At 40.7% G+C, this 27,377-nt stretch overlaps 1 protein-coding gene across 2 annotated transcripts in view; it reads left to right on the top strand.

The window, feature by feature from the left end:
• The window catches only part of HLF (HLF transcription factor, PAR bZIP family member), a 45,047-nt gene extending 18,238 nt beyond the window's left edge, over window positions 1-26,809 (top strand). The window contains exons 3-4 of one of the 2 annotated variants that reach the window (XM_005282799.5): window positions 17,268-17,488; window positions 22,621-26,809. In XM_005282799.5, coding sequence (XP_005282856.1) covers window positions 17,268-17,488; window positions 22,621-22,836 — 437 coding nt within the window. In that variant the 3' untranslated portion in view covers window positions 22,837-26,809. Of the gene's footprint in view, window positions 1-17,267; window positions 17,489-22,617 lie in introns of both variants that reach the window. The other variant, XM_005282798.5, reaches the window with a different exon arrangement.
• Window positions 26,810-27,377: the final 568 nt, after the last annotated feature.

Raw genomic sequence — 27,377 nt, forward strand, 5'->3', positions numbered from 1 at the left:
TGCTCTCAGGTGTAGGAGAGTGAATCAGTCACATGCTGATACTGATACTGGCAATGGCTGCCCCTTGTCGTTACTTAGGTCCATTAGTTAAATGCATTACTGCCATTGATATCCTCATAACAATAATACCTTACATTTGTAGCATCGTTTATCCCTAGGGGACCCAAAATGTTACGTTGGGTCAAATTGTGCCCGGTTTACTTTATGAGTAGTCTCGTATATTTCAATGGGACTGCTTGGGGACTACTTTAAGTAAAGGTATTGGAACCGTGAGCCATGTGGCCCATCATCAGATATGGACTTTTCTCATCCTTATACTCAAAAAGAACAGGAGTACTTGTGGCACCTTAGAGACTAACAAATTTATTAGAGCATAAGCTTTCGTGGACTACAGCCCACTTCTTCGGATGCATCCGAAGAAGTGGGCTGTAGTCCACGAAAGCTTATGCTCTAATAAATTTGTTAGTCTCTAAGGTGCCACAAGTACTCCTGTTCTTTTTGCGGATACAGACTAACACGGCTGCTACTCTGAAACCATCCTTATACTGGGCCAGATCCTGAGAGGTGATGGGCACTTTTAGCTCCCATTGACTTTGGGATTTGAGGGCACTCAGCACTTTGCAAGATTGAGTCCATTTTCAGTCCACTCCTGTGAGGTGCTCAGAATCCTCGTCCGTTGGCAGTTCTCAGTCCCTTTCAGGATTGGAGCCTGTGTGCTGGGGTGACGGTCCCAAGCCCGAGAGGTGCTGATCATCTGTAACTCCATGCGAATGAATGGTGCTCGGCGCACTTCAGAGGACTGGACCCTAGTTAATCTACAGCGTTGCCGACGCTAGCAGTTAAGCAAACCCCAAAATAATTTCTGAAGTCGCTTCTCCTTTTTCTGTTGCATGCCAGTTCATAGCCTCTGGCTTGTTCTTTCCCACTTTCTCACGTTTTCCCAGAGCCGCTGCTGTGTACAGTCTGAAGATCACATTTAACCAACACAAGGAAATCGGCTTTGCCGTCACGTGGATTAGAACGTGTTCACTCTGTTCTGCCAGATTGTGGCTAGCTGAGCAAAATACAGCAAAGTGCTGGGCTCTTGGCCAAGCTTTTATTTCAATTTGGAGCACACAATCACACATATGCTGTTTGGCAGGACATCCACACTCGGGTATATTTGGATAGTAATCAATCTTTCTTTCCTTCTTTCTTTCCATCCATGCTGGTCATATAACACCACCACTAATGTTTAGCCAGTCGACTGGAGAGTCCCAGTTCAGCGTTTACGCTCTGTATACGTGTTCAGAACATGTTACAACCATGACATGGGATGCATTTAGGATGAGGCTAGAATTCTACAGCTTGAAAACCAAATTTCTTAACTACGCCCCCACCCTCCCCACTGCCAGGGTGCTGATGACACAATTATGCTGTTACTCTTTCAGAGATCAAAAGCTTCTCCAGGATGGATTGAAGGCCAAATATGGAAGGAAGTAACTTTGCTGGAGCTCTGAAAATAGCAAGAATTGTTAAACTAATAGTCTGTCCTTGTCTCTAATCTTTTAAACTTTTTTTTTGGAGAGTTTATTGTTTTTGTCTCCAGCTATAAGTGGAAAAGACAGATTGTCAGTGACAATATTAGTAAATGTCTTGGGAAAATAGGAGGGTGCAGTTAGAATTCCGGAGATGGATGCTTGTTCCTCTGAAGGTCTCTCTCTCCCGCCCCCAACTTGCCTTCCTCTGAAGCTGTTTGCATGCAATCTGACTCACCCCTGAAAATAAAGCTGGATTTGATTTTAGCAGTCTAGAAGGCTTTTGGATTCTTGGGAGATAAAGGCTTTATGATGCAAACTCATTTATTTCTCTCTCTGAATCAAACATTGACTTTTCAAAATCCAGTGTGTGTTTTGGAAAGTTGGCACTGTGGTCAAAACCCCAACATTTCTGATGATGCCCTTATAAAAAAAAATACCACAGCCATCCAAAACATGGGTTGGTAGCACTGCTCTGGCATTTGGGGCTGCTATGAGAGAACGCTGGAGTATTTTATAAGGGACTATTTCTTGTGATGTGGGTTTTTGTGTGTGTGTGTTTGTTTTATACATAAAAAATAGTTGTCCTAGACAACTTTTGTGATTGCTTTATGTGAAACGATAGGCTGTGTCTGAATAGCTCAACAGACTGAAATAGCTAGTCCCACAATAGCTATTTAGCAGCCTTTCTAAAATCTGTGCAGAGGGATCTTGAGAATATCTAGCAACCGTCACCTCTGTCGGACTCTCCTACGTTCACAAACGTGTAGAAAAAAGGAAATAGGGGGCCAGACCCTCAGCTGATGTAAATCAGCAAAATTGCATTAAAGTCAGTGGAGCTGTGCTGCTGTACACTAAGGGAACAGCAGGACCATTCTCTCTAAAGCTCCTGATTATAAAGTGAAAGGGGCACTGGAGTAGCCCCTCCAGCTCTGGAGATCTCAGAAAATGTACCTTCTTTGTAAGGTCAGATTTAGGTTAAAATACTATGTCAAGCTGTGTTGCTACAAATACTAAATACGTGTAGTATCTCCATGTCTTCTAGTGATTTATGGTTTGTTTAGTGTATGGTGGGAAAGCCTTGAAGCCTCAAATTCACTGTCATTAGAAGCATTCGAGGTGTGTTTACTTAAAAATCAGCGATCCACAAAAAATCAGTAGAAAGCCTCCCACTGACTTCATTAGGCCCTTGATGGAGAGGGTCAGGCTGGGCCCTTTCTAAACTCATCAAATTTCACTGAACTTGAAATTTAAAGAATTGACTTTCAAAGGGTCACTCCCTCTTTATAACGTGTACTATTCAATCCTGTGTGTATTGATAAGTGTCTGTTTCTGGTCCACCAAGCCCAAGTAAGAGTCTGGAGACAGTATGTAGAGCAGCTGCACAGCACCCACTGTAGTCTCCAGACAGCAAGTTATCCTCTATGGGAGGGTTTTGTTCAGAGGATCTGTGGTCCCTGGACCCTCTCTGGACACACTCTGTAGCGGCGCCTGATTCGCTGCACCTGCTTCTCAGTGTCTTTACAACCCGCTCCTTGCACTGCAGGGGCTAAACTGTGTTCCGTTCCTACCAATGATAAATTTCACTTAATTACATTCACTTTGGTGGAGCTCCTACAGATTGAAACTAGAGGAGAATTTGGTTCCAAAAAGCCCTCAAGGATTCAGTTGCTTTTTCAGGTCTTGGATGCCCGTGCAAGGGTCTGGGCTGGATTTGGCTCCTAAACTGGTTCATTATGGGGTGGGCAATAATCACATCTGATCTGATTATAAGTACATGGAACGACGCCTATTAAAATTGGGCTATGTACTGTGATTTTGATTTTAAAACCCATGTGCGCGCGCACAGACACGCACACTTAAGGACTTTAAAGATTCAGGTTGAGATTTCTAAAGGAATTAGGTGTGCGCTGAATTTTAAGAGGATCTAGGCACCTTACTTCCTTAGCTGCCTTTTGAGAAATCTCAGCCGTAAACAGTAATCTTAGAGAGCTGTGGGCCACTGGTGGCAGTTAGCAGCTTCAGCCCTTCTCAAAAGTGCCCTCAGATGATCTCCTGGAGCTGCTGAAACTCAACAGACAGGTTCTTGTTAAGCCATTAGCCAGTTAAGCAGAAAGAGTAATGGTGTGTCTCCTGAGATTAATTTTTCCTTTGCAAAATTTAACTCCTTCCTCCCCAGCCTTCAGGAATTAAGTACATTTGCCCGCATTGACAAAACAGCAATGGGACATGAGGGTGGTAAGAAAGGTGTTGCTCTTACAAACTTATTAATTGGTACCATGGGACCACTCGTGTGTAAAGACGAATGACACGAATAAGGGCATGCAGGATTACAGGTGTGTAGCTTCAGTTCTTGCATCCTTGGCCGGCCTACAATTTTCACCCAGTTCCTCAGCTAATTTTTGGTACTGTTCAAAGTTTTTCCTTTTAAAGAAATGTTTGCAAAATCCAAGTGATGTTTCATTGCTGCCAGTGCGAGCAGATGATTCTGCAGTACCGAGGCGGTGCCTTGGAAGGGAGAAGCCAATATGTATTTACTTAATGCATTGTAGGCACTTGAAGGTAATGTCAAAAATTTCAGTTGAAATGAAACTCTGTTTTTACTAAAAAGCAACAGAGTCTCCTGTGGCACCTTTAAGACTAACAGATGTATTGGAGCATAAGCTTTCGTGGGTGAATACCACTTCATCAGACGCACCAAACTGTTTTTACTACGTTCTGTAAGGCTGCATGGGTGCCTACCCAGTGCCCCATTGCTGTTCAGTAACTGTAATCTGGTGTCAGGGTTGCTTGTTTTGGGCAGAGTCTGGAAATCCTTCATGAGAAACAGCTATACGTATGTTTGACTTGGGCTGCGGCAATGATAAACCTTGACCAGGCAGTAAATCTGAGCTGACTGGTTTGTAAGATCACCTTTGGTGGTAGGCAAGTCTTTCTCCAGTTTCCTGAGTAACCTGAAGTGAATCACTGATTATTTGCTAACTAGACAGAGAGAGTGTAAAAAGAAAGCAATAACAAGGAAAAAGCTAAATGCAAGAACCGGATGGTAGGGTAGTCAGTGCTGCTCTTTTCTCCTGAGCTGTATGATGACGTATGTTAACAACAACCATGCTTTCTTTCTTTCATAGATATCGCCATGTTTTACAAACAGCAATTTAATGAGACTTTAGCAGGAGGTATTATACCCATTTTACAGATCACAAAGCTGAGGCACAGAGAGTTAAACCAACTTGTCGGGCTCACACAGCAAGTAAGCGGCAAAGCCAAGATTAGCTGTCCTCATTTCTAGCTATTAGAACAAACACACTCGAAATAGGTATGAAGATATTGTCTCTTATTTCAATAGAATTATTTTTAGAATGCAAGTTAGGTCAGTGAGGTATGCCAGACAAACAAAGTGAACCGTGAATGTGTAATATTGTCTAGGTGGAGTGTATGCACATAAATAGATCTGGGTATGAGGAAGCATACTTTTTTTCAGCGCTAAATAGATTATTAAGGTGTACCAGAACACTGAATTGTATTCTTTGGAAAGCCCAAATAAACAGTAGCACAGAATACCTTCCTCTTCATGAGGCAGACGCCTAATAGATCTCGTTACCCTGTAACTCCTTAAGTCTGTTCAGTGCAGTTTTCGTTGTTCCTTATTCATTTGTAAAATGAAGATTAAGAAAAAATGTGGCATAAGCCTATTCATTAAAAAATAACAACCATTTTAAATTAAGCGTCTTCGTTACCCACATTTTCTTATATCCAAAACGCAGAGGACATTTAAAAACATGAAAATCCATGTGCCTGAATTTACCAAAAAAAAAAAAAAAATTATCTTAATGTCAGACTGCAGAAGTGATCTGATATGACAGTTGCTGTGGCAACACCACCTACTTCATGAAAATTGGAGTTAATAGGAGTGTAAAAGGTAAAACCCACATAATTTTCCAAGCACGTGAATTTTCACTGCCCTCCGCTGCAGGGCTTTCCAAACAGTCAGATGTTTCTTCTCCTGTTTGGGGGGTGCTCTTACCTGTTTCCTCAGGGTCAAATATGGAGGCTTCACTCTAGGAAAGTCTGTCTTTAAGATTTGATCCTATAAATATGGACTATCTGATTAGAATCATACACAACTCCTGCACTGAAAGGGGCTGAACCAAGATGAACAGTAGCCAGGTGCACAAGGAGGCAAAGAGCCTTAATTTACTGTGGTCACCCTTAAAAACTTGTCAGTTGCCTTAGGTAGGTAAATACCATTATCTCTGTATTTATAGTGTCCCCTACAGAATATATAAGGACGGGTGCAACTAGGGCCCAATCCAGCCAACTGAAAGACTCCCATTGATTTTGGAGCAGGCTCATACTAAGAAAATATACGAGTATGTAAATCAAATGTTTGAGGGTGATCACTGTATTGTAGAAATCGATAAAACCGTTAAAGAAAAATACATGGTCACTTTTTGGCCTCATTAATGATCCCAAAGCCGTGGTGTTACATAGCAATGATTAACTGTACTGTTAGCGGAGGCTAGGAAAATATATTGTTTTCAAATCTGAGCAACATTTAGCTTGTTTTGGATGTTGGGAAATAAAGAGTAAAATACGCCACACAGAACATTTTGATCGTTTTAAATTGGTATGATAGATATATTGAACTGTGTTCTGAAAGGTTTCAGTGGTAGCCGTGTTAGTCTGTATCAGCAAAAAAAACAAGGAGTCCTTGTGGCACCTTAGAGACTAACACATTTATTTGGGCATAAGCTTTCGTGGGCTACAGCCCACTTCATCAGATTTGTTAGTCTCTAAGGTGCCACAAGGACTCCTCGGTTTTTTTTTTGTGTGTGTGTGTGTTCTGAAAGGTACTGCATGGTATATATTCAGTGTGGGTGTCTGTTAGCAGTGTTTCAGGAGCAAGGCATTGTTTGAAAATCATTTCAAACATCTGGCTGGGTGATTAATTTTGAGCTCCCCAGCTCTGATTATTTGGAGAAAAGTAACATTAAAGTACACCTCCAGCTGGTGACCGACATTTTCTTTATTTCTCAGTGAACAAAGTCATACGTGCGTGTGTGTGCCTGTACGATGCAGGCATTTGTGTTTAAAAGTGCTTACGCTCAATGAATGGATAATGACATTTGCTAATTACAGCTGGCCTGATAATCATTAATTATGGTATAGTAGAACCTCAGAGTTACGAACACCAGAGTTACGAACTAACCAGTCAACCACACACCTCATTTGGAACCGGAAGTATGCAATCCGGCAGCAGCAGAGACCCGCCTCCTTCTTCCCCCCTCCCCAAAAGCAAATACAGCAAATTGTGTTAAACGTAAACTACTAGAAAAATAATTGGAAAGCAGCATTTTTCTTCTGCATAATAAAGTTTCAAAGCTATATTAAGTCAATGCTCAGTTGTAAACTTTTGAAAGAACAACCATAACGTTTCGTTCAGAGTTACAGACATTTCAGAGGTGTTTGTAACTCTGAGGTTCTACTGTATTCAGTTTGTTAATCTCTCTTTGGCAGCTGTGCGGAGGAGGGGGGCAAGATTTGAGTGTGTAGCTTCTACTTGCTTACTTGTACATTTAAAAAAAAAAAAACTTTTTAAAGAAATCAAGCTTTAATGGTAATCATAAGCAATTCCCATCCGCTGAGACACTTCCTGGGGGCATCATGATAAATGAACTTTTACTAATAGACAGAAGGGGAATTACACACTGAGTAGACTCTTTAATCTTAACCACATGGGTTCTCCACAATGGGTCATGAACAGGTTTCAGAGGATTGGAACTATCTTCATTTTCTTCAGTTAGACATGAAGAGGGTCCCACAACTTTCTTCTGGTATATTATAAGGTTGCAATGTAGAAAAGGTTGAGAATGAACATGAATAGTGGGATTTGCTCAAGAAATAATTCCAGAAGCATGTGGATTTTTCTATCTTTCTACTTTTTTCAAGATGATGCCTCAAACTGAGAAGAACACAAAATTTCAACACAAGTGCCTTTATTTGCATTATTAATTTTAATTGGAATTTTTGTTGCTCTGCTAAACATGATTTTTAAGTGCAGCAGAAACCACTGGCCCTTGTTACTGTTTCTTAAAAGCCTTTAATCCAAAACATGGTATTTCTTCTCTCTTTTGATGCTAGATGGCTCTCCCAGTAGGAGAGAGAGGAAATGTCTTGCCCAATATTCAGTAACATAGTAGTTCCTTTTTCTTAGACTTCCTGTGTATGGCTGCCCATTTTCTTTTGCAGTTGATGTACCATCAAAGTCCACATTAAGCAGTGCCATCAGATGGGTAATTGGCGAGCCATGTGCGGAATCATTTCTTTCTGGAACAGTCTGTTCTTTTGGAATTTGCCCTAAACATCATTATGTGTTCCAGCTAATCTCAAACCCCTCTCAGCCTACTGTGCTATTAATGCACTTATGTAAATTGTGGGCAAAGACCGAGAGCTACTAAATACATACACTCTCTCATGCTTTGCTTACAAAGTGCAAAATAAGAATATAGGGACAAATTCTGCTCCTCCAGCTATCCTGTGGGCTGTAATTGGTGGCAGAATTTGGCCCATTACAAATATAATTTTTTTTCTATGCATGAGCAGCCCTTAATTTAAATGGGAGGAAATGATATTTACTGAGCCACAAATTATTCATTATTTGGAAGATATGTGATCACCACTATTTACTCCTTTTGTAATTTTGATAATCATTTCTTACAAATAATCCTGTGTAAAGTATCTATTTGTTAGATTGCCAAAACCAAACACACACTGTTTTAATGAATAACAATCCTTAAACTAAAGCCAGAACAGTTACTAATAGTTAAATGTGCAGATCAAAAAAGGAAAGGAAAGGTCTGCAGGGATCTGGAACTCTCTACAGTGGTTCCCCCTTGCTTAAAGGACTCTCCTGTACAGCATCTCTTAGCAACTATCAGTGATTTTAAGAAGGGGATGGAAAATGTGCTCATTTGGTTGGCTTTGCCAGAGTGACAGTGCAGGGTTTTTCCATGTCGCTGGACATCTCACTCTGCAGACTTTCGAGAACACGCAGCCAGCGAGATGACAAGATGGGCTTGGGTACCATAATTCGGGAATAGATACATGAGGCAGGGGCAGCATACGCTGGCTTTGCATGAGATGCGTTGCTCAGTGCGAGACACCTGTCCTGGATGTTCATTAGCCAGTCACTGCAATTAGACACCCGTGGCTGGCCTGTGCCAGTTGATTCGAGCTCTCGGGGCTCGGGCGGTGGGGCTGCTTAATTACCATGTAGATGTTCAGGCTCGGGCTGGAGTCCGGGCTCTAAGACCCTGTGAGGTGGGAGGGTCCCAGAACTGGGGCTGCGGCCCAAGCCGGAACATCTACACCGCAATTAAACAGCCCTGAGAGCTCGAATCAACTGGCACAGGCCAGCCTCGGATGTCTATTTGCAGTTCAGACATACCCCGAGACTCTGCTCTGCAGGTTTTTCTTTCCAGTGTAAACATACACTTTGAGGCCTCAATCAATGAACAGGGCCCCATTCAGCCAAGTACTGTATATGCACATAATAAAAAGACAGTGAGTAAGATTTTCAGAAGTGCCTAATCCCCTTTTTCAAAAGCAATTTAGGAGTCCAAATCTAAGTGAAACCCAGTGGGGCTTAGGCTGCCTTGTGCATATGCCTGGGATTTTCTTTTGCAAGGCAATGTAGTATAGAATAGGCATAGTATATATACTACACACAAACTGTTAAAAGAACACTATTAAGGTTACAAAGTCAAGCGCTCGAAAGTTAAGTTGCCTGTTGTAGCCTATAGAGGAATGTTTGCTTAATTGAAAATGTGCTGAACTGCAAGTAGGGAGTAGGTCTTTAGACCTAAAGTTTAAGTTTTGTATTAAGCAACAGAGGGTCCTGTGGCACCTTTGAGACTAACAGAAGTACTGGGAGCATAAGCTTTCGTGGGTAAGAACCTCACTTCTTCAGATTCAGACTAACACGGCTACCCCTCTGAGTTTTGTATTAGCTAAAGCTAAGTTTGTTAGCATGAGTGAATGAGGTATTAATAGAAGTGAAGCAAAGCATAATCTTGGATCATGTATTAAATATGTTTGTGTTTTCACTGCTGTTAGCAGGTATTGTAGGGGAACTTCTGGATGCTTTGGAATATTGGTAATCACAAAATTTGCATTGATGCAAATGATAATTAGAATGATGTTTGACATTAATAGCCAATAAATGATATTTGGGTTTTGGGATGAAATATGGTAGCAGAAATACAGATATGGTAAAAGGTAAATTTAAGTAAATAAGGGGTATTATTATAAGTGATTATAAAAAGGGTAGTATGCCAATTTTAGATTAGCGTGTCATTCACTATCGAGGTACCATTAGAGAAAGGATTATATACCCATTCTTCCCATCCAGGGAATGCACCATTTCATTGTGGAATGTGAGTATAAATGCAATGTGTGGTGTAATGCCTGTTTGTTTTAATAATATTTTATTTTAAATAGTTTTTAATTCTATCATGCAGGTCATTCACAATCCTCCAGTCAGTTACATGATCTGCAAGTGCTCTGGAGGCTCCACCCTTAAAGATTTCAGTTTATGTCTATTCCTTATACTTGAACTATTAATTGGGAACACACAAATCAAGGTCCCCCCCCCAAACCTTGTGCTTATGCATTATTGTATAATATTTTCATGCAGGTCCCAAGCAGGAATGCCCACACTGCCTAGAGATGAAACATACTGTCTGGTGATTCTTTTAGAACTCAAATGCAATTTATAAACAACATTTTTGTCTTAAAAGGGCTTTTGGGGTTTTTTTTATTTTTTTAACTCGCCAGGCTTTTATCATCATGTTTTAGGAGCCATTAATCTGCAAGAGCAGGTGCATTGGTCATTCAAAGATATTCTTCCTTCAGAAAATTTTACTGGTCAGCCCACAAATGCATATTATAGAATCCAGTCTGTATAGGACTGGGACATAAAAACGGCCACACTGGATCAGACTAATGGTCCAGATACACTAGTCTCCTGTCACTGACAATTGCCAGCATCAGATGCTCCAGAGGAAGCTATAAAATCCCGATCATAATTATTTGCAATAACACACCCAAGGGTGAAGTTTCTTCCTAACCCCAGCAGCTATTGGTTGGTATTGTCCTGAAGTATAAAGGTTGATATCTCATGTACTGTGTGTTTTTATTCTATTTAGTGTAAGCATAGGTTATGTGCTTATTCTCCATATAATTGTCTCTCTTTCAGTAAAGCACTATTAGTGCTTATCTTCACATTTATATTATTAAGTTTAGTTTCTGTTAACATAATCCCATTTCTAGCTAGCAGTTACATTAGTTAGTGGGAGATTGCCCTAAAATAATTACCAAGATCCTAAGTCTTCCTTTTACTTTCCCCCCCTTCATTCTGCTAGTCTACAAGCTCTGTCCTGATTGCTGCACTGTAGAGCTGTGCGCAGATGTGCTTATCTATGGGATGAAAGAGTTAATGTAAAAGTAGATCACAGATTAGGCGGGGACTGTCTGTGATTTGGGGTCAGAGAACTACTAGACAGCTGCCAAAGGGAAAGACTTGGAAAACATATTGACACTGCCGTGTTGTTCTTTAGGGCAACTCTGGGAGAAGATTGTATGCCAGTTTAACTGACAGACTGTATTATAACTGACAAACCCGAAGTACATTTTAGTTTGCATAAGAAAGTCTGTTAACTGAAAGTACATAATCTGTTTCTGCTGGACTCCTAACAATTGCCTTGAACCCCATGTACAAATGTACAAAAAGTACTAGATCAACAGGAAAAAAAAAATTCAAGACCATGTTCTCCTCTCCCCTCCCTGTCATGTTTTTTACATTTTCCAATCAGTTTTAGTCCGGGGTGAAAAATGGGGATGCAGAGAGAATTTCCAGGAAACTAAGTGGATTTATTTTTGATTGATTGCAAATTTGAATTACGGTATATACAATATTCTGATCAGCTGTACCAACCTAATTCAGGATCCTGGTCCTGCTTTGGACCACGGGGCTCTACTCCAATACAAATAATAATAAAAAACCATCGCCAAGAGACACTTCTGAAAAGGTTCTTTTCACTTGTACCTCTTGTATATAAAGCTGGTAGTAAGTGTTTCTTAGTGGTTAGACAAGGGGCCTGTGATTCAGGACACTTATTACTGAGTCACATTGTGACCATGAGCAGTGCACATTATCATTTTGGGCCTCAGTTTCCCACTCTCTAAAATGGGGGCATAAAAATACTCTCCTGTCTGATGGGTTTGTGAAGCTTAATTAATGTTGGCAGTGACAAAAGTTGTTGCTTTCTAATACCTGTTTGGTGACCTAAGTGACATAAGTTGCTGGCCTCGGTCCAGTTCTCAGTGTACAGGTATCTGCGTTGCCACCACATTTGCTTTCCCACTGGCAACCGTAGCAGAGACGCTAAGGGCCAAACAGCTCATGACTGCTGATCTGTTCACCTGCTCCTAAGCCTACCACCCTGAAAATGTTCCTACCATTGCTAACGCCTGGTGTGGCAACATCAGAAGCATTAATGAAGACAAGGGATTGGTGGCCACTCTAGGTGTGCGTCATGTGTGGACCTGCTGGGAGCAAGATGTCATGGTTAAAATGCAAGGAGCGACCTGGAGCCCTGTTTACACTAGCACGTTGAGCATGGCTCTGGGAAGAAAGCTGACCTAGTTCTTTTCCTTTTAGGTCAGGGTTGAGGCACGTCGCTTGGGCTGCATACGGGGAAACTTCCGCCGCTTCCTTTAACCACTGTCCGCAGCTTGCTTCCATCATAGGGCTGGATTTCCAAGCAGTCCGTGCTCATCAGCTCCCGTTTAGACACCTACATGAAGCTGCTTGATTTTCCAAAACACTCAGCACATCCCATCAGCGCCCACTGACAACAAAGGCCGGGCGTGTCTGCGAACCTGGCCGCTTCAGCTTCCATTTAGGCATCTCAGTGGTGGTGGTCTGGAAATTTGGCCCCAGTTGCCAGTGCTGAGTGCTTAAAAAAAGACTCTGTCTCCTCATGTCCAGCAGTGAGATGCCTTCTGTTTGCCCGGCCTTTACAACAGGTACCGTGGGCTTTCGTCGTGCACCACAGCCTCTCTGGTCTGTTGAGCGACTTTCGCTGGATGTTGTGACAGCTGCAGAGCTCGCTGAGGCAGGGATTAGTTCGCTGCTAGGCCCATGACCTTTCGATCGCTGTTCTCTATTGACCTGTCCCCGATTGGGAGGAATTTAGTGCATAAAAATAACACCCTGCACAAACTCTGCAGAAGGAGCTGAGTCCCAAGTGCCGTGCAAACAGAGAAAAGAAGGTTGTCTGACAAGGTAATATGAGCCCACATACTGTACATTTTACAGTAATATCTGCACTGGATCCAAAGCTGCCCACGCGATCGTGTTAGGTTACAACAAGTTCCAGCACTGCGTAGATGCAGTGGCCGTTAGCCAGTCAACTAACAAAGACAAGTTGCTGGCTAATGTTATTGGCAACAGCAGATAGAATAAATACAAAGATGCAGAGGCCAAGAGTTGCCTAATATTGGACAAAGAAGAATAGATTTTCTTCCCTCTTGCACGTTCCTGTTGATTCCATTGACTTCAGTGGTGTTACTAATAACACCAAATGTAAGGGAGTGCAGAACAGGGTCCTATGTAGTGGTAAACATCTCAAAAGCAAGTGGCCTGTGGGCTCCTAGATGATTTATGTACATCTAAGGGCATCTGGACAGCTTTATGAATGAGCTGTGCATCGACACATGCGTCCACCTGTGTGAAGTTGTAGAATCAGGGCCTTGGTGTTTGGATTCTCTGGATCAATTTAAGTGGGTGGGTGGGGTGGGGGGCAGAGAGAAGGTGGCTTAACTCAAGCTGGTCCAAAAGTGTGGGTGTTTTTTTTGTCCCATGAAGTTTTCACCTGAAAATTTTGAATGAAAGCCAAACTTTTTGGCCACAATACACCTCTACCTCGATATAACACTGTCCTTGGGAGCCAAAAAATCTTACTGCATTATAGGTGAAACCATGTTATATCAAACTTGCTTTGATCCACCGGAGTGCGCAGCCCCGACCCCCTGGAGCACTGCTTTACCACGTTCTAGCCGAATTCGTGTTATATTGGGTCACGTTATATTGGGGAAGAGGTGTATTTTGATGAAAAAGCTAAATTTTCTGTGAAACGCAGACACTTCTTGCAAAATATTTCATTTTGTCAAAACCCCATTTTTTTTCTGCTGAAAAACAATTTTGATGGGAAAAATATTTACTTGTGTGTCACAATAATGCATAAGGAATTTTATTTTTTTATTCACACAATGTTTCCAAATCTCTGCTAGAATTATGTGTTGTTATTTTATAAAATATGCATTATAAACACAGAGAAACACATTTGGTTTCTGAGGGATTTGTTTAAGGAAGGTCCAGTGATTCAGATGCTAACCTGGGACTCTGGATATTCCACTTCAATTCCCTGCTCTGCCACAGATTCCTATGTGACCTTGGTCAAGTAATTTAATCTCCATACCTCAGTTCCCCATCTGTAAAATGGGGACAAATAGCACTGGCAGGCTGTGAGTTTAAGACTGGGAGACGCTTAGATGCTATGGTAATGGAGTTCATACAAGTACCATAGATAGATATCAATCTTTAATCCAGATATTGAACATTTCAGAGTTCAGAATTATTTAGAACCAGGTTTTTGGTTCAGATCCATTAGAAAGCGAGGGGCCATTTTCAAAATCCACTCTGTTCTTTGAGCACCCCTCTTCCCCACCAAAAATAAAACTGTAAAAGTATTCACAGCTATGGTTTTGGTTTGTTTCTATCCTTAATAATATAAAATTTGCAAGATCTATATGTGTGTGTTAGAAAATATCTGACAGATACAAATGTACTAACATCAAAGGAAGGTGCCTGCATTTAATCATTTAAATAGGCCTGTTTCTGCCCCCACCTCATATATCTGAAATGAGATTAGCCATCCATTTACAATAAAACTACAAACAAGTGCCTTTGGTTTACTGAGTTAATAAGCTGGGTTTTCCCCCCCCCCCACCTTAAAGACATAAAACGTGTTAGGCAAAAATGATTTCATCAAAGCTGTTTCAGACTACATCCGGTGTATCCAGGGAAACGGAACATCTTTTTTCATGAAATTCTTTCAAGCAGACAAAAAACGAGTGTGCCTTGTTTCTGCCATTAAGCTTTCAACTTCATTTTGCTTCACTTGCTAAAATAAATCCGACTTGAGTATTCTTTACATAGCAATGAAAAAAGAGATCTACTAACCATGCATCACAGTGAAAAGTCAACTACCAATGGTGCTCTGAAACGGAATAGGTAACTTCTCCATAGCAGCATGCATGCTGTGTGCGCCCTCTCATGATTTTCACACTGTAACTGCAGTTATTACTGGTAGATTTGTCTGCTAGGTTACTGTCACCCATGTGGTTATGTGCTGGGATACATTTTTTTTTCTGGTTTTGTTAATGAACCACAACAGGAAATGTCCAGTTTTTAACAATGGGATCTTGGCAGCAGCGTGCCACATCCTTAGAGAGAGAAGGAAACACTCCACGGTTGGTACAACACTAATAACTGAATTGTCTCCAATTTTCTTTTTCTTTTTTTGGGGGGAAAAAATTACTTTGATCCACCTTTTTCTTCTCCTGCATCCTTCCCAGCCTTTCCTAGAATCTGATGTTATTGGTGCTATTTTAAAATGGGTGTTACTGAAGCCATGATTTCTGAGACCAAAACCTTGTCTTATGCAATTTACCCACAATGTTATTATTCTATATAAACAACAACAAATGATGCTGCAGATAAATCCCTTGAGTTGCAGTTAGAAACGACCTTTACAATAGCGATGATTTTGGGTATTAATTTGCACAGTAAATATTACAATTGTGTACAGAAATATGAAGATGTTATGAAAACTAACAGTTTGTTAGTAAAGTTATTATGAAAGCCGTCGTATCTCTAAAGCGATAATGAACTTACTGACCTAGTAAGTGTAATAATGATGGCCAACATGTTCTAAAATAGAAGTCCCTTAAATTAAGCTAAGTCTGAAGTCAATAAGACTTGCATTCCTAAGTCACTGAGATGCCTGTGAAAAATCTTACCCATAGCACCTAAATATTTTTTGAAACATTGGCCTATGTTATTATAATAGATTTCAATAGGAATACTGCCCAGATGGTGACTGCAAGATTGGCCCAGGATGAACGGAAGTCCATAACATTTCTTTTTGCATGTGTAATAGTTTTCATATTAGTAAAAGATGTGGACAAATTGGAGAAAGTCCAGAAAAGAGCAACAAAAATAATTAAAGGTCTAAGAAACATGACCTGTGAGGGAAGATTGAAAAAATTGGGTTTGTTTAGTCTGGAGAAGGGACATGACATAGCTTTCAAATACATAAAAGGTTGTTACAAGGAGGAGAGAGAAAAATTGTTCTCATTTACCTCTGAGGATAGGTCAAGAAGCAATGGGCTTAAATGGCAGCAGGGACGGTTTAGGTTGGACATTAGGAAAAAATTCCTAATTGTCAGGGTAGTTAAGTGCTGGAATAAATTGCCTAGGGAGGTTGTGGAATCTCCATCATTGGAGATTTATAAGAGCAGGTTAGACAAACACCTCTCAGGGATGGTCTAGATAATACATAGTCCTCCAAAAGAGCAGGGGACTGGATAGAGACCTCTCAAAGTCCCTTCCAGTCCTATGATTCTATACAAATGCATCACATTAACAGTTTACGCCTGTATAGTTCCATTGGTGTGGCTACGCTGGTGCAAATTTCCCTAATCTAAATAGGACTGAAGAAATGAAACCCGAGCAGTGGAAACGGGAAAAGATTTTTTCAGTCAGATTGTTTAAAACTCTTTTTTTGGTTTTAGGTTTTTTATACCTATTAAACGCCATGAAAACACTTGGGAGGAAAAAACTCTTTCTGTTAAAGATTCAGGCATTCCCCCCACCTCTGCAAAGAAGCAGTTATCTGGTTCTCACAGAAGCCATCAAACACTGGGAAGGATGAGAATCGCTATTTACTAAGATAAAAACAAGAAGTTAAAACCTCTGTTGGGTACAGGCCCTTTTCATACATTATAAAACCGTAAAAAGGGCATAAACCCATATTCTTTCCCTGTTGCAGGTTATTTTTAAGCGGTCGCCATAGTTCTAATTTCCCAATGGAAGTAGAATTTGTACAGTCATTTTTTGCGCTCATGGATGAGGTATTTTAACAAAGCCCAATAGCTTTTACACCAGTCACTGTATGTGCTGCTGGAAACATGATATATTGTTTGATTCCAAATCAAATTTACCCTTTACTTAAAAGCGGCACGTAAACAAATGTGTTTATGAGAAGAGTGGGGAAGACTGTTTAGTCAAGTGCATAGAACAGGATACTGGTAGTCAGAGCCTATGGTTCTATTCCTAATTCTGTGACCTTGGCTAAGTAACATAGGCCAACATGTTCAATGTCCATATATTTTAGGAACCTTATATTTTATGTTCCCAACTCGAGATGTCTCTCTGGGGCTATATAACCCTCTTTAAAATGGATATTCTTATGCTTAATAAACAGAGTTCCTCTCAGATGTGTTTTGGATACTTAATTAATTATTGCTTGTAATGTATTTTGAGACCCTCTAAAACCCAAATGCAAAGAGCCTATTTGCTTTTTATTTTATAACACATCTTGAACCCGTCTTCTATTGCTATAGGTCAGATCTTGCCAACAAATCGTAACACGCCAAGTCCCATCGACCCTGAGACAATCCAAGTTCCCGTGGGTTATGAACCTGACCCTGCAGATCTTGCTCTCTCCAGCATTCCTGGCCAGGAGATGTTTGACCCTCGTAAACGCAAGTTCTCTGAGGAAGAGCTCAAACCACAGCCGATGATTAAAAAAGCCCGTAAAGTCTTCATTCCAGAAGATCTGAAGGTAAATTGGAACTGGTGACCAGGCGGTTAGGGAACAAAATGTGGAAGCTCTTTTCTCAAATGAAGATTTGGAGTCTGAATCTGTTCTCATACACTGACTTAAATCAGGAGTGACTCCTTTGAAGCCAGTGGAAATATGCAAATGAAAAAACTGGTGTGAGACTGGGATCTGATCAGGTCTGAAGGGCAGGATGTCTTTATGGTTAAGGCACCAGGCTGAAATGTAGGAGATCAGGATACCATTCCCCAGATCTGCCAGAAACTTCCTGTGTGACCTTGGACAAGTCACTTTCACTCTCTGAGCCTCATTTTCCCATGTATAAAATGAGCTAATGATATTTCCTTTCTCCCTCCCTGTCTGTCTGTCTTGTCTACTTAGATTGTAAACGCTTTGAGGCACAAACCATCTCTTACTGTAAGTCTGTACAACGTCTAGTCCAGTGAGGTCCCTGTTCTCAATTGGGATCTCCATTATTCTTTATTCCCATAAGGGGGAATTGATCCCAGGACAGAGGCACGAGGCACTACATATTCCCCACTAATCCCTTAAGTGGGGCATAAAGCTACCTGCCTCTGGATGAAATTCACCCAGAATGAATGAATACTGAGCAGCTGTGTCTGATAAATGATGAGTGAAGCTGTCTCTGCTGTGCACCACTCTTGAGACTACCTTAATTCTGTCGATGACAGTCAAAGGACAAACAACATGCTGAAATGTCACTTTCCCTAAAGGTATGTCTATGCTACCGCTGGATCGGCAGGCAGCGATCGATCCAGCGGGGATTGATTTATCGCGTCTAGTCTAGACGCGATAAATCAACCCCCAAGCGCTCTCCTGTCGACTTCTGTACTCCAGCGCCGCAAGAGACGCAGGCAGAGTCGACGGGGGAGCAGCAGCAGTCGACTCACCGCGGTGAAGACACCACTGCAAGTCGATCTAAGTACGTCGACTTCAGCTACGTATCAGAGGGGTAGCCGTGTTAGTCTGGATCTGTAAAAAGCAACAAAGAGTCCTGTGGCACCTTGTAGACTAACAGATCTATTGGAGCATAAGCTTTCATGGGTGAATACCCACTTTGTCAGACAACGAAGTGGGTATTCACCCACGAAAGCTTATGCTCCAATCCATCTGTTAGTCTACAAGGTGCCACAGGACTCTTTGTGACTTCAGCTACGTTATTCACGTAGCTGAAGTTGCGTAACTTAGATTAATTTCCCCCCCCCCACCCCCAGTGTAGACCAGGGTTAAGTGGCGGTGGAAGGGGCTAAACTAAGTCTAGTAAAATGTAGTACAATGATCCTAAATCAAATAGTTCAGGCCCATAATTTGACCTCCTTGAAGTTGTCTGTAATGTGCCTAAGAACACTGTTGCTGCTATATAGATTTTTATAAATAAATACACACACACACACACACACACACACACACACACACACACACACACACACACACTCACTTAAATGTATAGTTTAAAATATATAATACTCTTCAGGGGCTTGAGGCTTTTTTTTTAGAATTGGCTATTTAGGTAGGACCTACACTATCACAGTATTTGTGTGCTTATTGTGCTGACTTCAGCAATATTTAAGAATCCTGTTCTCAGAACATCCTCACGTCAGTGATGATGACGCTAGCACACAGACAAGGCGTGATAATTTCATCTCTTTTTTGTGAAGGTTGCCAAAAGTGACAGGCCGATATCAGCAGGGAAAGAAGCGTTTTCAAGCATCTAAGACTATCACAGAGCAAATTAAAAACTAACTTTAAAAAGGACTTGACAACAGCCCTGTTAAAAACAGAAAACGGTCTCATGAATGTGATTGGAATGGTGCAATGCAATCTGATTGAATATCTGTGGTGAGAATAATCCCATTAACGACCCGTATTGTCAGGGTTTCAAAAGTGTGAATTTTAAATGTAGTTCTATGTAGGGAAAGATAACATTGAAAAAAAATAAAATAAAACCCACCACCTGCCTCCCATCTCTGAGCCACAAATACAATACCAGAAAGAAGGCACCCCAGTAGCATGATCAGGGGACATGCTTTACTGAAGACCTGGGCAAGTTGTCTTTTACATGGAAAATGCTATTTGTATAATGCAGCTTCCGTGAGGACATAGCGCCGTGCAGCATTGCAAGGCATTGAGCTGCTGCTGTTTCCCCGAGACAGATCCTTAGCCAACTGACGTTAATGGAAATCTTTCCAATGACTGCAGTGGGCTTTGGATAAGGCCCCATGTAGACAGAGAACTGGTCTGTGTTTACAGTAGGCTGATGGCAGTAGAGGACAAGTCTGTCATCATTTACTATTTTTATCCCTCAGGAAAGTGGTGTCAGGAGCAGGTGTTATAGTTAAAGTGTAAAAAAAATAAGTCACATGTCAAGTGGTAACCAAATGATTTGTTACTGTCTTTCTCCATAGTATCTCCAGCCTTCCTTTATACATATTTCCTGATAACATGTGATTACTACGCCAAATTTTGCTTGTGGGGACACCCTTAAAACTCCACTGAGATCACTCATCTTTGGGCTGAGGGGGCCTATCTATGTAAAAGGTGCTCAAAATCAGAAGGGTTACCAGGTGTAAGGAAAGTGGGAATTTGACCCAGAGTGTCAATTGTTATTGTGTTATCTCCAAAGAATCGTTATGTGCCAGATTATATTTATAGTATATGGAGGAAGAAAAGAAAATTGTCAGCCAAGATGCTCTTGGAGTATTTCATATCAACAACTGAAAACGTAGTATCCTCCATGCATGGAGGCTTTGTGTTTTCAGTGTGTGATTGAATAGGGACTCAGGGTCCTGGTTCCCGTCTAAGATCATCACATTTGGTTGCCCTTGGCTGTTAACTGAGTGCTTGACCCAAGCACTCTTTCTGTCCTGGCGTGAGGATTGGCTGTTGGGAAGGGAAGGGTAAGCAGATTAGGCCAGTCAATTGTCTCTGGACTGCACGTGTTTCTGAAATGCCAGCCTGGCCTCTCTCAGGCTGGATTAAGGGATTTGCCATTGCAGCTTGTTAAAATAAAGATGCATGAGGTCTAGATGGCACACTAATAGATTGTTTAAAGCTGATTTTTGTGGAGAGGAATGAGATGGGAAATTGTAAACCAAGATTTGGGGTCATGGCTTTTGGCTTTTTTTAAGGGACTTTTTGGGGGTCCCATCTAAGAACAGGTGAATGGAGATTTTGATACACTGGGCCCAACTCATCCTTGCCCTGCACTTGATATAGTCACTTACACCAGTGCAAAGTGAATGTAATGGGGATATAAAATGCAACCAAAGCAAAATGGGAAGTGTTTTCCTCTTGCTTTGCACTATTGTGTTACAAGATGCAGAACAGCAGTTCTGTACAGCAAGCCTAGTGTGCTGACTGATGGCGGAGGGCAGTTGCAGCGTTTAAAATATTTGCCTCTTCTGTTTCCAACCATTGGAATTTGGGAGAAAATATTTCATAAGGGGGTACATGAAAAGTTCAGTCCAGCCTAAGGACAGTATTCTCCTCTCAGCGTAAATCTCAGGACTGATACGCTATTCTGCTCCCAGTTGGTGTGCAATGGGGAATCCACCCTTGGAAGGGAGGCAGAACATGGGAGCCGAGATGGGCTGTGTGGATCTGAGAGGAGAATTTTGACCTAAATTGTTCTTGCCAGGCGGTATTCTGAGTGCGGCTTAATTAGCGTACAGGCCTTGTGCTGCAGATGGATGACGTTCATTTTTTGGACCCTGTCAGCATGTGGCCAGTCACCCAGAAGTGTGCTTCCAATTTGGGAAGATCAAAGTAACACTGAAACTACCGAATGCTTATTTCATTGAAGTCTGTTTCACGCTAAGTGAGGGGCAAAATCCGGTACAATTAATTGGTCATTTGTCTCCTTTGGTGCCCAACAAGGCTGAATTCCTGGAGGCAACACGAGTTTTATGAATAATACTTGTAGTACATGTTAACCTAGGAAACATACTGAGGCACTTTGGGACAAACGCTGGCAGGCACTCCGCATAGGCACATGACTGAAAGCGTATGTGCGGCTGTGAGGCAAAAGCAGTCCACCCCCATTCCCCCCTGTCTCAAACCCAGCACGGTGGCCTCTCCAAGGACATCTGTTCCAGGGGCCTATTATTATTACTTGTATTTTGGTAGTGCCTTAGAGGCCAGTGACTGATAACTGGGCTTCATTGTGCTAGGCATTGTATATACAAAGTAGAAGATAGTCATTGCCCTGTAGTTTCCAATCTGATTAGACAAGACAGACAAATGGTAGGGGAAGGAGATGCACCATACAAGCAGAGCGAACAGTGTGATGGCAAACCACATGTGAGTGCCAGGGTTCCATGACAACTAATTTTTTTTTTAAAGGAGGGGGGTAATAAGCTAAACAAAAAGCAAAGGAAGGGAGAAGCGGCAAGTTTGATGGGGTGGGGAAGAAAGGGTGGAGAGCAAGTGAAGTGAGGCTGAGGAGAAGAGACTGTGGCTCAGACAGCCAATCGGCACAGTGGAGAGCACGCCCAGCCAGGGTGGGGCATTCCAGGCCAGGGCACGTGCTTCACAAATTTATATGCTCTAAGACCTGATCTTCCTCCATTGAAGTCAATGGAGATTTGGTCTTTGCTTTCATTGGATCAGGTTTTGTCCCTTAGCTCCCATGAAATCCCCAGTTACTTCAGTGGAAGTGGGTTGGGGCCCTTAATCCCTTGACTTGGCAATGACTCCTATACACAGTCCCCATTTCAGATTGATTGTGCTCCTCACTGGGGTAATCAGGTTGAGTGGTATCCTGCTGCCGGTGAGGCGCCGGGTGCTTATTAATTATTCTTTGGAGATCTTCAGAACCAGGATACCATGATGTGAGCTTAGTGCAGACATTTAGCTAAATAGGCAGGCCTACGTGTATGCCCGTTTGAGAGACTATTGCACATAGATTTAGTATTTGCCCCAAGAATTACTGATATTGTCACTGCTCAGTGGGATGTGCAAATGAAAGCAGCGAAGGCCAGTGAAATATCAAAGTTAAAGTTGCTTCGGAGCTGAGAGACTGCAGCATGGTTAACAGTGAAACCTTGTGCCTTAAGGAGTTGTTAGTTTACTGAAATCTAATATCTTGTCTCTTTCTTTATGTACTTAATGAGCAGGATGACAAATACTGGGCAAGACGTAGAAAGAACAATATGGCTGCCAAGCGATCGAGAGACGCCCGGAGGCTGAAGGAAAACCAGATTGCCATCCGCGCCTCTTTCCTGGAGAAAGAGAACTCAGCCCTCCGCCAAGAAGTGGCTGACTTACGGAAAGAGCTGGGCAAATGCAAGAACGTGCTGGCGAAGTATGAAGCTCGGCACGGGCCCCTGTAAATGGCCATTTTTATTCCTTTTTTTTGTTGTGGGTTGGCATTTTAATAGATGGACAATGTGTTTCCTGTTTGATAGCACCACACCCAAACCAACCTGTCTGTCATCAGCACTTTACCAGAAGCAGAAACAAAACTGACTTACTATTATTATTTTTCATTTGTGTATGCGTGTGTGTGCACATCTCAGCGTTTTTATGAACCCCTCTTCAAAGGGTGACACATTTTTACCTGGACTATTAAGAACTGCCATAGTATACTTCTCTTTTTTTTTTTTTTTTTGGTCAGTGCTGCTTCTGATTAGGATTTTTATGTTGTTCTAAACAGTTTCATCCTCACCATTTACTTGCAAAGGTCCCAGTAAAAATAAACCATAACAATTAAAAAAAAGGTAGATCTCAGTTTTCAAGAGTAACAAGCTATTGTTTAATTATGTCTAATCAGAAAAGTTAACATGCTAATGAAGTGCACAAACAATAATTCAGTACAACACTACAGAAATATTAATTTATAGATTGCTTTTGTTGTATTTTAAGTTTTGGTGATAGCTGTCTTCAGATTTAAAGTGCTGTTAGACTGAATTAGCTCTGCTCGTTATAGATCCCATTATGACTTATCTATATCTACTAAGTCTCCTTTTATTTCCACAAACGCCAGATAGATAGGAGTACTATTAATAGAATACAGAGTGTGTATTTTGCACTGTCTGTACCTAAAGCAATAATCCTATTGTGCACTAGCGCATGCTGCCTAGGTGTTCCTAGTGGACGTAGGATGACTTCCCTACCTAATAAGAGTTTTAATGTCTTATAAATAAAAGACCCATTGTTATGAGCATGGTGAAAGCATCCCTGGAACAGAATGTGTGTATGAAAGAGAGAGGACAATTAGTCGATACAAGAACAAAATTAAAAAGTATCAAATCCGATTTGATGTTGAAATTAGAGGAGTTTTTCTTTTAGTTTTCATTTAATTTTGCATTGCTCGGAGTCCCATTTTGTGATTAATTAACTATTCATTTTTCCACTTTTTGTAATATATTTTCTGAGGACTATATCTTGCTGTTTTAAAATCATTTTTATTCAGTTAGAAGAGTCACTGTTTTGCAAACCCCACTTTTTCTAGTGATGTTATTTTGAGCATGTCTTGAACTGATTGTTCTGAACTTTATCCTGTTTTCTCTCTACCTGCTTTTGAACATATGTTCTGTTACAAAGTGGACTTCTGAAAACGAATGTGAGAAACACTGGTGAATTTCAGAAGGCCATGGTGTTGTCATATACTGTGGTTAATCTAATCAATTTATATGTTTACTATAGACCAAAAGAATAGATATTATAAAATGTATAAAGTTTATACAGAATAATTATAGTATGGGGTGTTTTGTACAGTATTTTTCAAATACAAATACTGACAGTGTATTTTGAAAGACATATTATATATAGCAAAGAAAAAGAAAAGGCTATTCCATGTTTAAAATATATAGTAAAGATCTATATTCACCAATATTGTACAGAGAGGAAGTGCTTTAGGGTTTTTTGAGCTCTTTAATATTTTAAACCTACCACTGACACATCAGCATATGTTGTGCTTTAAATTGAAAACTTCTGAAGGTAATACGGCTTGACAGGGTGATTCATATAACTAAAATATTAAAAGGCTTTATAATTTTCCATCAGAAACGTATAAAGAATGTGTTTGACACAGACAAAGCACAACATAGAGTTTAGTCAAATATATATTGGACAATGCAATATTTTGTAGAGGCAGAAAAATAATGTAGACTACAAAAAAATCTCATGCTCCTTTCAAATCTGCTGCTGCTAGAATTTGTTTCCATCTGAAATTCTTAATAAATAGCCTTGGTCATTTATACACTTTTATGTATTGCATACATTTATTTACCTCTGAGGAAAATACGGTGCTACATATCTGGCTCACATAGTTTTCTAGGGTGTGGGTTTTTTTTTGTCTTCAAATAAAAATGGTTGTTCATTCCAGTAAATCATATTATTGCTTAAGGAAGTCGTTACAAAGAACTAAACATTTTGTTCTACATTAAACATATCCTTTCATCAATGGCATTTTTTCCATTTTTTTCCCCTTCAAAATCCACAGGGTCCCTTAATACTCAGTAGTTTCCTGTGGACCATTAATTCTGTGGATTGCATGTCCATGAGCTTCAGGAAAGGTCAGAGCATAGAAAGTCAATTATTGTCCAGTATAAACCAGATGGGCTGTGTGGAAGATGTATTTGTTGGATACAAGTTAATATAGCCACTGACCAGAAAACAAACTGATTTTTTTTAAAGTTCTTTGGTAATGGCAGGGTTCTAGAAGATGCCAGTAACATGGACACACAGTGGCAAATTGCAACAATGTTGGAATGCCATCTTTTGTGACATCCTGCAGCTGAAGTTTGAAATAGCAGAAATTGTGGTTGTGAAATCAGCTGGGAATTATTGGTAGTTTGCATTGTTGTCACAATCGTTCATCCAAACGTACACAGGCAGCTGAGAAAATTTATAAATGAGCACTTTTGTCATTTTTTTTTAAGTGGGGTAAAGGGGTGAGTAGACACACTTGTTTTTGTAGGGTGGCTATCTCAGACTTATTTATTGGGGGGTGGGGGAGGAGGAACAAGATAGGCTTTCCACCATGTGCCAGCAGAGGTTTCTAGCAGCTACCTCATCCACCATCACAAACACTTCTGAGTCTGTTCAGGTGCCTTATATCTATAGGTCATGCATACTGTTGGAGTGGTATGAAGGTTTGACAAATGCATCCTGCACAACAAAACAAAACTATGTTTTTGACTTGGAGAGACTCAGAATAATCAGGAAGGGCTGTGGAAGTCCAGTAGCTAATAATATTAAAGTAATGCCCTGGAGCGCTGCTATCTAGAGTTGTGTCAACTTTTCCATAAAAGCCACCATTGGCGCCATCATTTTTAGGGGTTTATAACTAGGGCATTTAGGCTAGGATTGTCTGAGGTACCTAAAGGAGTCAGGGACTCCTCTCTTACAGTGGGATTTGGGTACCTAACTTATTTAAAATAACCGTCTGGGATAAACCCTTGAAATATAAATTCTCAGCCTAAGACACTTTCCCAAAAGAATAACAATTTTTAAAACATTCTTTTACCTTGTATTCAACTTATAAGGACACTGTATCAGGGATACTCAAGATTCTGATGAGCCTTATTGACTCTAAAGGAGTTCTTAGGTCTGTCAAATTATATGGCCTTTAAAAAGGATCTAACGATGTATTTACACGATAATCCACTGAAATCTAATAAGTAAACAATAAGCATTTGCTAAATGTTTGCTTTATGGTAGCCCTTCAGTCAATTATTTCAACTTTAAAAAAAATACCACTGTTTAAAAAATAAATCATTTTCAATTTCAATTCTAGTCATACAGGTTTTATTGCCTTAGGAATTAGGGGGTCTTCTGATGCTGTTGGCACTTAAATAACCAGCATCATGGAATGAAAGTGCTGACTTAAATCCACAAAATCAAGGAATTCAGAGCTAAAGGAAAACATTCTGGGCTGACATTTCACACTTAATTCATTCTGCTGTGCCTGTCTATTGCAGCGTCAATATGCTACCTAACATCACAGACACTGAATCGAGGCCTCTGCAAAATGGGATGAATTAAGGATTGAATGATCTTGCCTTTGTGGGTTTGTCAGCCATTAATGTTACTTTAAAAATGATTTTTGTGTGTGGTTTATTGGAGAGAGAAGTGTGGTTTAATTTTTGTTTTTTAAAACTTGGGAAAAAAATATTTAAAAATTACAAGTGATCAACCATTGTATTTTGGGCAACACCACAAGACAGCATCTGTTTAAATACAAGTTTAACATGTAAGATCAAATTAAATGTATGTCATGAATTGGATTGCATCCTATATGCTGTTCAGCCCAGATCTTTTTGTCTGTTCTTCTTAATGTTTAATAAACTTTTAAATTTTTCTGCTCTCTGCTGTATATTTGGTTTAGTGTGTCAGAGAGTAGGATGGTCTTTTTTCAGCCCATACACTTCAAGGTCTATTAGTAGTCATCATTGGTCCTGAAGAAACAACCCATCATATGGCACATCTCTGAGGGCCCCTCTTCAGTTAGTCTCAGGTCCGTACCCCAGGTAAATCACATGAAAATACCCCCTGTCCATAAAACACTTGCCACTGCAATTACGTAATACCAGACTACCTTTGCTCATGAAGCTACTTTCCAAATCACCCAATTTTTACAGGGGACTGAAAGTTACTTAAATAAAGCCATCAGTTCCTGGGCGCTCTAATGAAGTAGATACACATCCTAAGCTCTTTGTGTTCCTCAGTAGGGCTCCTAACACTCGCTCCCTGCTGCCCCCGAGAAAAACCAACAGGCCTGGTAGACTGCAAACTGTTTATAACCCCTATACTTCCCACTGTCCCAGTAGTAGTACAACCAACAAATAAAAAAATATCCCTCTTGCCATGACAGACTGAGAAAAAACTAAGGGAGCCTTACTATATCTCCTTACTATATGTTCCATTC

This window comes from Chrysemys picta, chromosome 12, assembly GCF_011386835.1.
Source record: "Chrysemys picta bellii isolate R12L10 chromosome 12, ASM1138683v2, whole genome shotgun sequence".
Classification (NCBI taxonomy): Eukaryota; Metazoa; Chordata; order Testudines; family Emydidae; genus Chrysemys; species Chrysemys picta.